The sequence below is a fragment of the Triturus cristatus genome, chromosome 7, assembly GCF_964204655.1.
Source record: "Triturus cristatus chromosome 7, aTriCri1.1, whole genome shotgun sequence".
NCBI lineage: Eukaryota > Metazoa > Chordata > Amphibia > Caudata > Salamandridae > Triturus > Triturus cristatus.
In genome coordinates this window covers 1,585,942,401-1,585,954,564 of record NC_140590.1, presented here as the reverse complement: position 1 = coordinate 1,585,954,564, position 12,164 = coordinate 1,585,942,401, and the positions used below count along the sequence as shown (strand labels likewise).

General features: G+C 47.1%; 1 protein-coding gene across 1 annotated transcript in view; it reads left to right on the top strand.

Moving 5' to 3' along the window:
- The window catches only part of PTGIS (prostaglandin I2 synthase), a 1,212,186-nt gene that overhangs the window by 1,121,167 nt on the left and 78,855 nt on the right, over nt 1-12,164 (top strand). The window contains exon 9 of the mRNA XM_085619439.1: nt 8,889-9,040. Within this exon, the coding sequence (XP_085475565.1) occupies nt 8,889-9,040 (152 nt within the window). The remainder of the gene's footprint in view (nt 1-8,888; nt 9,041-12,164) is intronic.

Sequence of the window (12,164 nt, the reverse complement as noted above, 5' to 3'; positions counted from 1 at the left end):
GAAATACGAGCAGCCGTACAGTGACTTTCTCCTTAAATGAGGGAGTAGTGGTGCGGCGCCGGGGAGGCCGGGGGCCCAAGATCATGGGGTAAATCGTTGGTCTCCCCCGGGTCCCCCCCCTCCCTTGGCCCACGCTGTGACCGCCGATTCCACGATGATAAAGGCCCTACAGGGTGAATAGATTACCGGCATAGAGCGGGATCCCGCAGTCGACAGGCCTCACTCCCATGGGGGCATTGAGGCGTACAGAATGACCCTACCAACTGACCTCACGGTGCGGGCAGACGAGGTGAGGACTTCGGGCCTGCAGACCCAAGGCAGAGTGTTGACCCCTTCGACTGCACAGGTCGAGTTGGCCTGCACCACCAACTGAGCTGCAGCACGAGGAGGCGGCTGACGCGGGCTGAACTGGGAGCGGTGGTGGACCCCCTGGGGCTCATTGAGCGCACTCCTCATTCTTGGGCCCCGGAGACTCAAGACTAGTGGCCCGGGCTTTCCCTTTGCTTGCTCCCCGCGGTCTTGTCCGTCTTCGGTGCACTGTGGGGCGGACTGAACCTCCCTGGGCACCGCCTGTTGAGATAGTTTACAGGAGGTGAAGAGTCGCAGTGGACATATTTCGCAGCAGTTGGAGACGTGCGGGTCAGTTCTTGATGCAGCCGCAATGTCCACGCGGGGGTCTAAATGAGCACAATCCAACTAGCTGGACCGCTATACATTACCTAAGGATACGATGCCAGACCCAACATCCCGAGACGAACGCACTGGAGACCCCGTGGATAAAAGCGCAGAACTCACTCCAAAAGACTTGATGGAGGCTATAACTGGTGTGAAAACCTCGCTGGAACACAAGATTGACTCGATTTCTATAGACGTCACTCTCATCCGCGCTGACCTCACAACGATGAGTGAAAAAGTAAAAGAGGTAGAGCTCACCACGGCGAGCCTAGTGGAAGACATGTCACAGCTTCAGGGCGAGGTCCGGAAGTTGCACACCTTTCGGAAATTTGCAGAAACCAAGCTGGATTACGAAGGAACAACATTCGCATCCTAGGAGTGCCGGAAAATCAGAGGGCCAATCACCTGACCTTTTTGTGGAGGATCTGATTCTTAAAAGCCTGCAGCCCAAAGAACTGAGTACATTCTTTGTTGTGGAAAGGGCGCACAGAGTCCCCGGGGGTCACCCGAAGCTTGGGCCCCTCCTCGACCAATGCTGGCAAGAGTCCTTAATTTTCGGGACAGAAATGCTATTATTCAGACGGCCAGAACAGGCCCGCCACTCAAATACGAAAATGCGGACATTACCTTTTTCCCAGACTTCACTCAACTGGTACAGAGGCAGAGAAGATCCTTTGTAGCAATCAAGAAGAAACTTAGAGACAGAGGCATGAAATATGCTATGTTGTTCCCGGCTCCGGGTTGAGGCTGAAGGAAGGGCCTGGTTTTTTGATCATCCGGAGGCGGTTCCCGACTGGTTGGAAACTCGATAAACATGAGACTGTACCCTTGAAGTATGTGACTCCTGACAAGCTACCGCACAGAGGACTGGGATCTGTGGGTCCTGTACCCCAGGGACACTGGACATATACCCATTAAGGGACCAGGAATTTGGGGCAAATGTCAGACCTTATCGATGAGGGGGCTCCCTCCGTAACTTTGGAATATAGGTATCATAACTTTCTATCGTTCAGGGAACTTACCATACTAGTTATAAACAGGGGGGGTCGAGGAACGGGGCACCACGCACCCCTCTTTACTCCGCTTAGTTAACTCGTTGGGCGACAGACACTCTGCAAGTTTGGTCATGGGCAGTTCGGCACCCAGAGTGCAGGGACGCAGGGAGGGGGGTTGTTGGATTGGGGTTCTACAGTTGTTGTTTGACTTTGCTCTTCTATCGACAGATCGATTCGGCCTAGATGCAGGGGATACTGAAAGCCATACTAGACCCAATGAGCACACAGTGGGATAAGAGCGCCAGAATCCTGAGTTGGAATATTAACGGGCTAGGGGATAAGATTAAGCGTAGCGTAACACTCCAGTACATTAAGAGGCAGGCACCAGACATTATACTACTTCAGGAGACCCATCGGGTAGGCAAATCCTGTACGGCACTAAACAGATTGGGCTACAAATTAGTAGCTCATGCCGGCTTTACGACCAGCTCCCGGGGGGTGGGTATATTGATTAGAAATTCATTCCCCTGTTCAACAGACTCCACGTGGACAGATGATAGATGACGATACATAGGCATCTCAGGGCATTGGGAGGGGAAGGTATTGACGCTTATGTCCATTTATGTGCCTCCTGGCTTACAGAAGGATACATTTAAAGACCTAGGCACGATCCTCCTTTCACTCCCGGTGGGTCTCCTGGTCGTGGGAGGCGATTTCAATGCAGTGGTGTCAGGCACCCTAGACCGCCACCCACCACGCGAGATCGGACCCTCTCATAGATGGCTACCTAATTTTCTGGAGGCCATGGGGTTCGTGGAAGGGTGGCGGATTCTCAACCCAGAACAAATTCAATATACCTTTAATTCTGGGGCACACCAGAGCCTCTCTCGTATAGACTATCTCCTAGTTCCAGCATCCCAAGTGTCTATTATTCGTGAGATCAAACACCTTGCGAGGGGAATCTCGATCACTCCCCAATATGGGCGCACATAGTTTTGGATTGTACAAGGGTGGGGAGGATTTCACCAATCAACCCTTGGTATTTCCACAACCCAAAAGTCCGGAAAGCACTACTCCAAGCAATAGAACCCTATTTAAAGAAAATGAAGGGACGGTGGATTTGGCCCAGACCCTTTGGGAGGCGTTCAAATCGATAATTCGAGGGGAAGCACTATCCCTTATTGCAGGCACCAAAAAAGACAAGCAGAAAGAAATTACAGATATTGAAGAGGAGGTCCTCCGGTTGGAAGGGGAGCTGAAATTGGAGGTCACTAACAAGGGCCTCCATACTCTGCAGCTCAAACAGGAAGAGTATAAAGCCTTAGCCACTGATAGGGCTAAACTCCTAGGGAGAGAAAAGCTGGGCAGAATATACAACCTCGGGGATAAGGCCAGTAAATTGATAGCATTGCTCGACAAAAAAGAATGGGCTAGCAGAATAGTCCCTGAGTTGATGGGTACTGACGATGCATCCATAACTGACCCGCAGGACATTGCGAATCACTTTGCCGACCATTACCAGGAGGTCTACCATACTAGCGGGACATACACTGAGGAGGACTCCCAGTCGCTGATACAAGACATTGTGCTTCCCACACTGACAGAAGAGAATCGCCACTTTCTGGACAGTGAATTCACCAATGAGGAAGTAGCTCAAGCTATTAGGTCATTGCACTCAAGCAAGGCCCTTGGACCCAAGGGGATCTCCATTGAGTTGTACAAGCTCAGGCCAGATAAACTAGCCCCGTACCTCTGAGGAATGTCTGTGGAAAGCAGGGAGTGGAGGGTGCTACCTGACGATCAAAGAATGGCCACCTTAATCGCCATCCAGAAGGAGGGTAAACCAAAGACTGTCTGTGCCTCCTATAGGCCTATCCCTCTGCTCAATGCGGAACCCAAAATCCTAGCTAAACTCCTGGCAAATCGCTTGGTAAAGGTGATTGGCGACCTGGTCCATCCTGACCAGTCAGGCTTTATGCGGAGACTACACGGTGTGTTGGGGAGAGTAGCCACGATCCAATAGGCAGCTATAATAGTGTCCCTAGATGCGACCATGGATTTCGACACTATCGAATGGCCATATCTTTTTGTAGTCCTAGCCAAACTGGGGTTTGGACCAAGTTTCGTTAACTGGGTCCGGCTCCTCTATTCGGACCCCCTGGCTCTGGTCATAGTCAATAACAAGAAATCAACAGTATTTAAATTGAGTAGGGGGGCCCGTCAAGGTTGTCCCCTTTCACCTCTGCTATTTGCTCTAGCCTTAGAGCCCCTGGTCTCTTGGATCCGTAGTGACCCATCATATGCGGTCTGCGTTGGTCCCACGATTGGGAGGACCGAATTACACTCTACGCAGATGACATTCTGCTCTATCTTGCCTCCCCAAAAGCATCGCTCATAGCGGTGTTGGACACACTGGCCATTTTTGGGCGATACGCTGGATTCTCCATTAACTGGGGCAAATCCCTCATCTACGTTTTGAGGGGGATCCACCTACCCCCCCCTCCAGCGGTTGCCCGATTCATATCACTACGACAGGCTTCAAGTATCTAGGTATATTTATCTCCCTAGACCACACACTCCGTTTTAGTCGCAATCTAGTCCCTCTCCTTCAAAGGCTGAAACGAGACATTGCAAGCTGGAAGATGCTTCCACTGTCTTTGCTGGGAAAAGCAGCCCTTTTTAAAGTGATGGCTTTGCCTCGTTTTTTATATGCTCTGCAAAACTCTTTAGACCTAGTCCCAGATCATATTTTAAAGAAATTGAATGCCTACAGAGGGACCTATTGTGGGATGGCAATCCTCGTATTGCTTTAGCTAAACTGACATTAAATTGGTATGACGGAGGGATCAGTCTCCCAGATATCCAAAAATACTACTGGCCTACTCACCACGCAACCATCAACCAGGGTACTTATGGACATCCAGAGGACCCAGGATATGCTATGGATTGGTGGCTCCTTTCGGTAGGGAACTATAACAGAGCACTCTACTCTCGACCCCTGGAAACACAAATTAACTGGGCCAACTAAACACTCAGTACACGTTTGGCACGTGGTAAACAAACACCTGGGATGGGATCGTAAACTCACATAAGCAACCCCCCTGTGGGATTCGGAAAGGCTGGGAAACCCATGGAGGACAACGGGTTTTGATAAATGGGATCTTATTGGATTCTCGCATATTAGAGATCTAAGGGTCAAAGGTGGAACGAAGCAATTCGCTTCCTTGCAGCAACAATTTGACCTAGCTGACTCTGAACGTTTCAGATACTCCCAGATACGCCATTCCCTTAAATCCCAACTTCCGAGAGGCTCATCCCCCCCGACGCCTCGCCACTAGAGGATAGACTGCTTGATGGCCACCTACCTGAGAAAGCAATCTCATTAACCTATAAAAAATTAATTAACAACATGGCGGACCCCCTCCAGTCACTCAGGGAAAAATGGATGAGGGACGGGATTGAGCTAGATGATGAGGAGTGGCAGGAGGCAGTGTCTTTCCCGAGGGAGGTAGCTATCCAGGCCAGACTGAGACTGGTCCAACTTAATATTCTCCACCGAACATACATTACAGGGCCTGGCTTAGTCTGCATGAGTAGAGCAGAAGTAGGAGATTGCAGGCAACAATGTGGGAAAGAGGGTACATTCATGCACATACTGTGGGAGTGCGACCTCACACAAGCATTTTGGCATACCATACACCCTATTCTAAGTGAGGTCCTTACACTAGACCTGCCAATGAAGGCTCGTTGATGCCTTCTGAACATATGGAAGCCCACAGACCTCTCTACCCACAATAAACAATGGGTCACCCTGGGGCTCATGTTAGCGAAAAGAAACATAGCACAACTGTGGGGATCCTCACAACCACCCAGAGTTGAGGCTTGGAAGGAGGATTTAGACTGGTGTATGTTCAGGGAAAAGACAGTCTATGTGGCCTGGGGCTGTCCCCAGAAGTAGTCTCGAATATGGAACCCTTGGAACAGCTACCGAGGGGTCATCTGTACCCCTTGCGGAGTACTACCCAGGAGGAATCCCCTTCCCCTTAAAAGTATCTACTTTTTGCTGTTGTATGAATCTACTGTAATGTATACCTGTAATAACTGTATGCTGTCTCCTCTGCCATATCTACTGTATGTTGATGAATACGTTTAATAAAAAGAATTATTAAAAAAAAAAACTGACCTGATTTGACAATGGGGTAGCTGCGTTAATTGGGCCTGGCCTAGGCTGCCATCTAGGGAAACATTCCAAACCCACACATTTTTGTAAAACAGACACCAGGGGGCGTTCACAATGTCCTGAAAACCTCAAGCCTTGCCTATAATCACAAATGTCCTTGCATTTCTGTGATGGAAATATATGGAATGAGGAGGGAGCCACAAAGTTCCTATCACCCAGAGTTCCCACACTTGTGTCGATAAAGAAAACGCTACCCCATTGGTGTGGCTGGGCCAACTGACTGCGAAAGAAACACATTAAACTAGGGTCAATGAATACCACAGTGGAACTCTCTTTGACCTTGGTTTGATCCGTTCCTGTTGTGGGCACGGGGCCCAGCCTCACAAATGGGGCAGTGTTTTACAGGCGCAGCCCATGCAGGTAAGAGCAGTGGGGTGGGAGGGCGAGGGGGTGGGGCGATTTAACATTTGAATGAGGGAAAATTACATTTGTTGATTCATCCTGATTTCAGAAGTTTTAATCACAGAAATCTGAGGAAAATGTGTGAGTTTAGCCAAAGTATGAGGTTTGCAGGGCATTGTGGGTAAGAAAAGTGTTTGGGATCCATGCAAGGTACACCACTGTGGAATTCCCTGGGTGTCTAGTTTTCATAAATGTCTGTGGTTGGTAAGATTCTATGAGTGGAGGCCCAGCAGGGCCCCAAATACAGCAGCTGCCCCCAAAGCTCATCTCTCCATGTTAGGGCCTTTTGTGTGGTGATCTCACACAAATGAGGTACCTTTGCTATCAGGGGATATGTGAGAACTATTGGTGGTATGAAATGTATGGATCCTCACAAATTCTGACACTTTCCAGCACAGAAATGTGAGGAAAAGTTTTTGTAGTCAATTTATGAGGTTTGTAAGGGATTCTTGGCAACAAAAGCTGAGCCATGCAAGTCGCCCCACCTTGGATTCCCCTAGGTGACTAGTTTAAAAAATGTGCAGGTTTCCTAGGTTTCCCTAGATGCCTGCTGAGCTAGTGCCCAAAATCCACAGCTACCTACTTTGCACACAAAGGGTCAGTGGAAAAATGTGATGTGTTCATGTTGGGCATTATGGCCTTTTCTTGCAATGTGCACTATGCCTACCCACTCACTTAAGGTACTATTTCTATCTGGAGACTTGGGGAATGCTGGGTGGAAGAAAGTTTGTGGCTCCCCACAAATTCCAGATCTTTTCATCACAGAAATGTGAGGAAAATCTTTTTTTCTATTAAACATTTGAGGTTTGTAAGGGATTTCTGGGTAACAAAACCTTGGGAGAACCGTACAAGGCACCCCACAATCTATTCCCTTGGTGTCTAGTTTTTAAAAATGTGCAGGATTGTTAGGCTCCCCTAGTTGCCGTCTGAGCTAGGGCCCAAAATCCACAGCTACCCACATTGCAAAAAAAGGCAAATTTTTCAGTGGAAAAATGTGATGCGTCCATGGTGCATTTTGGCCTGTTTCCTGTCGTGGGCATTAAGCCTTCCCACACAAGTGTGAGTTACTATTTATATTGAAAGACATGTGGGAACAGAGAATAGTAATACATATGATTTCACTACATTTGTGCCTTCCAAATATAAGTCGGTGTGTAAGAAGCCATTTTGAAAAATGCCCTCTGAATCGCATGCTAATATGGATGCCCACAAATTCAGAAATGCAAAACAAACCACTGCTCTCAAACATCATATCTTGAGCCCATTTCAGAAATACATAGGTTTCCATGATACCTATTTCTCACTCTATATATTGCAGCATATCTATTGATCCGTACACAATGAAAAACATTTGCAGCTTAGTTGTTGGATCTGGGTACCAATGGTTCTTGGAAAACCGACAAACCCTATATATCCTCGCAACCAGAAGGGTCCAGCAGACAAAATGGTATATTGTTTTTGTAAAGCAGCCATTTTGTCCTAATCATTTTCAATATTTCTTCATTTCAACAGTTAGTTTCTTTGGCAAATCTTTGAGGGATATACATATAAATGTTGTGTACTTTTCAGAAATTCTATAGCTTTCCAGGATCACTCATTGGTTTCACACTGGTTTCTCCCAGAAACTGGATGTAGGGTGATATCAGAAAAAATGGAATAGTGGACTGCCTCTTTGAAAAAATGCAAAAAGTTTAGTAAAAAAGTAGGCTTTTTGATTCCGCTGTGCATGTTCCTGAAATCTGGGAAGATTGTGATTTTAGCATAGCAAACCTGTTATTGATGCCATTTTTAGGGAAAAAACACACTTTTATTATGGAGCACTTTTTCCTATTTTCCCCAAAAACTCAAAATGTAGCTATATTTTGGCATTTTCTCAGTCTCCTCCATGGGAATCTTCAAATATGATGTTGGAAAAAGGGTGGCAAATTTGGAATGGATACCTTATGTGGAAGAAATGTTAGTGAGCCCTAAGCACAAACTACTCCAAATATCCAAATAAGGTCTTAGCACTGGTGGGAGTGAAGCCCCAGCAGTTAATGAGTTAATGTAAATTTTGTGTGACTACACATTCTAAAGCGCATATGAAGCTTGGACTTTATCTGACTTATTGTACGTGCTGCAGATAGCAGTGCTGGAAAATAGTGAGTAGCGATTTCCTTTCTCTGTTTTGTAGCATGCCGTCTGCAGCAGATGTACTAACTCAGAGACATTCCTAGTTAAATACATGCACTTTGAATTGCATAAACGTGAGCACACAACTGTTCCCTACGCAGACACACAAGTTGATGTATAGCTCCTGGTCTGTGGATTGCTTGACTGATTGCTTGACTGCGTAGTTTTGGAAATGGCGACTAGTAAGCAAAGACATTGCAGACCGTGATGGGTAAGTTTACGTAACACTCTTCAGAATCCGTTGTCATTTCTTGAGGGGACAGTTGTGCAGAAGTGCTTAATTTTAAAACATGGGAGCGTTGATGGTTAAACATCTAATAGAGAGCAATTCAGTGTTAATATATTTACAAAGAGATTGCCAGTGTTATATTCTTAAACATTTTGTGTTTTTTTTCTTTTTTTAGAAGTTTCAGTATGACAGATTCTTGAATGCAGATGGCAGCAAGAAAACAGATTTCTTCAAAGGAGGGAAAAAATTAAAACATTACAACATGCCTTGGGGTGCAGGCAACAATGAATGCATTGGAAGATTTTTTGCAACAAACAGCATCAAGCAGTGAGTATTAAAGATAACTGAAAAGAATTCTAGGTTCTGAAATTGTACCATTTCCTATTAAATTTACCCATGTATATTTTACTCATGAGTAAATTTATTACAACACTTTGAAGAAATTATATACTGTTTTGCTATTCACCGTTTCCAAGTGTAGAGTTACTCCAAAGTTACTCCAAAGTAGACTAAAATAGTTCTTCCCCATGAAATCAAGAGGATTAGATATCTATACAGAACTTACAAGTGAAAGTAACTACCATAACATTTCATATTCAGGCAGTGATCTTCACCACAAGGGTAGAAATCTCCCATTAGAAATGTAGAGGGAATAATAATAGAATGTATTAAACTTAAACAATATACTTAAAAAATACTTTAATGTAAACTATTCATGTAAATCTTTTTTTTAACCTATTTAAAGCAAATATAATAGAATGTTCCAGCATAATAACCTAAATATTTTTTTAAATAATCAATTTATATACATATATTTAATTAATTTAAAAAGCACTCAAACATTTCATTTTTATTTATTCTGTATTAAAAGTTACTAAGGGCCTCATGTAGGTAGCCAAATACCGGTCGGTAACGGCCGATTTACGGTAAATATGCCGTTACCGACCGGTATTCAGACAAGTGAGATGTAGGAGTCCAAAAACGACTTTTCGGTAAATATGAGGCGGTAAATACCGAATCATATTTACCGAATTCTAAAATACCGAATCAGAGTTACCGAATACATACTTAACGAATCGGTAAATATGAAGTGGTAAATATGAAGTGGTAAAAATTATAATGACATGTAGGAGCACTCGGTAATTAAGAAATCCAAGAAAATCGGTAAATAAGAGTCGGTAATTAACACGGATTGAAAGCAGGTGGTAACCATCAACAGTGCATATTAGCAATCCCAAAATGCAACAGCGTGGACAACATGGCCGCTATGTATGTCATTGCAAGGCGCCTACGTCTACAGGCAGCAGGACTGAGGGTTTGGCGACGGGAGGAACGCATCTACAGACAGCGCATCACACTATTCCACCTGACTGATGCAGAGATACATGAGAGGTACAGGCTACACCCCGAAACCATCATGGACTTAATCAGGGACCTTCACCCACTCCTGGACCAGCCAATAAGAAGGGCGCACGCCATACCCCCACATGTGCAGGTGCTCTGCAGCCTACATCTGCTGGCATCCGGCAGTTATCAGGTGGTGATAGCTGCGGTGGGTGGTGTATCCCAGAGTTGCCTGTCACGTTTCTTCAGGAAGTTCCTGGATGCCATGATGCAGAGAATGCACCACTACATCAGCTTCCCCAACACACAGGCTGCACTGCAGAAAACAAAAACAGACTTTTATCACATGGCACAGTTCCCCCATGTCATCGGCTGTATTGATGGTACACACATCCCAATCTGTCCACCAGCTGACACAGAGCACATCTACAGGAACAGGAAGTCCACCCACTCCATCAATGTGCAGGTGATCTGTGATGCAGGGAACATCATCACAGATATTGTTGCAAAGTTTCCTGGGAGCACCCACGACTCGTACATCTTCCAGAATAGTGGGATCTACACACGACTGAGTGCCGGAGAATTTGGAGAGGGATACCTGCTAGGTGAGTAACAGTGACGCCCCTTGCAACCTGCAAATCATAGTGTAAAGAGGCATGTGACTGATGTTTCCCTTCAACTCATATAGGCGACAGTGCATATGCATGCCGGTCATTCATCCTCACTCCCTACCTACACCCAGCAACCCAGAGTGAGAGACGATACAACGTGGCACACAAAACAACACGCAATGTGGTGGAGCGCACGTTTGGACTACTGAAGAGCAGGTTCCGCTGCCTCCACAAGAGCGGAGGCGCACGCCAGTACACACCCATCACCTGCTGCAAGATTATTGCCACTTGTGCAATGCTGCACAACCTTGCCACGAAAAAAGGTACAGATGTGGAACTAACATATTTTGAGGACAACGAGGATGAGTCAGGCCAGCCACAGGGCAACGCAGCTAGAGTGCCAACTGCAATCGATGGGAGAGAGAGACGGGCAGAGATCACATGCAACTATTTCTGAGTAAGTAAGGGGACACAGCCAGTTGTGATTAGTCATGACGTGGTTTTAATGTGGCACCACGCCATGAACACATGAACAAGCCAATCTGGCAATATAACATCTATACAAGGAGTATGTCCAGGGTTACGTCACCCATTGGGAAGTGGCTAAGCAGGGCCACATCAATGTTTACGCATACGCGCTGCAGTGGTGGATGGCACGGCCTGTGCATCCTCACTAGAGCCAACCCCAAGCCGCCTGCTGCTCCTGCGTGCTTCTGGGATGGGGGGTGTGATGCTGCTCCTGCTGCTGGTGTCGATGCTCTCCGCAGCATCCCCTGCAGCAGTTGTCGACGCCTGACTAGTCAATAGCACCCCTAGTGCACTTGTCACCTGCACCATCCCCCGAGACAGGTCGCTGCAGCAGTGTGTTAGGCCCTCCTGCATCGTCACAGAGCGCCGGCACAGTAGAGAAGTCGCAGTTGCCAGACGGTTGAGTGCCCTGTTGGTAGTGTCCCTTCTCTGCCGTTCCCGGCGCCGTGCCTCGATGTCAGCATCCAATTTGCTGCACAACTGCTGGACTGACTGGGACATGTCCCGAATGCCCGCAGCCATGCCGCTGATGTTATTGTCCATGTTGAGTAATGTAGTTTTCATCACCCGCATGTGCCTCTGGACTGTCATGACTGCCTTTGTTTGCAGGCGCTGTTGTTTCAACATTTGGCCCTCGAGACCCAAGAAAACACCATGGCCGTCAATGGGTGCTGGTGGACTCTGGACACGCGACCTGCGGCGCCCTCTTGCTCCCGTCTGTGCTGCCTGTGAGGTGTGGGGCACAGTGGCATGGCTCCCTTCCTGGGGCCTGGTGAGTTCTTCAGGGCCCATGCTGTCGTCTGACGAGGTGTCTAAGGCTCGTAGCCTGGCTGCTGGACGCCTCCTCATTCCCACACCTGCAAGCGGAGATGTGGCCGGTAATTCAAACATGAGTGGCGATGCTGGCTCTGGGTGAGGTGATGCTGGCTCTGGGTGAGGTGATGCTGGCTCTGGGTGAGGTGATGCTG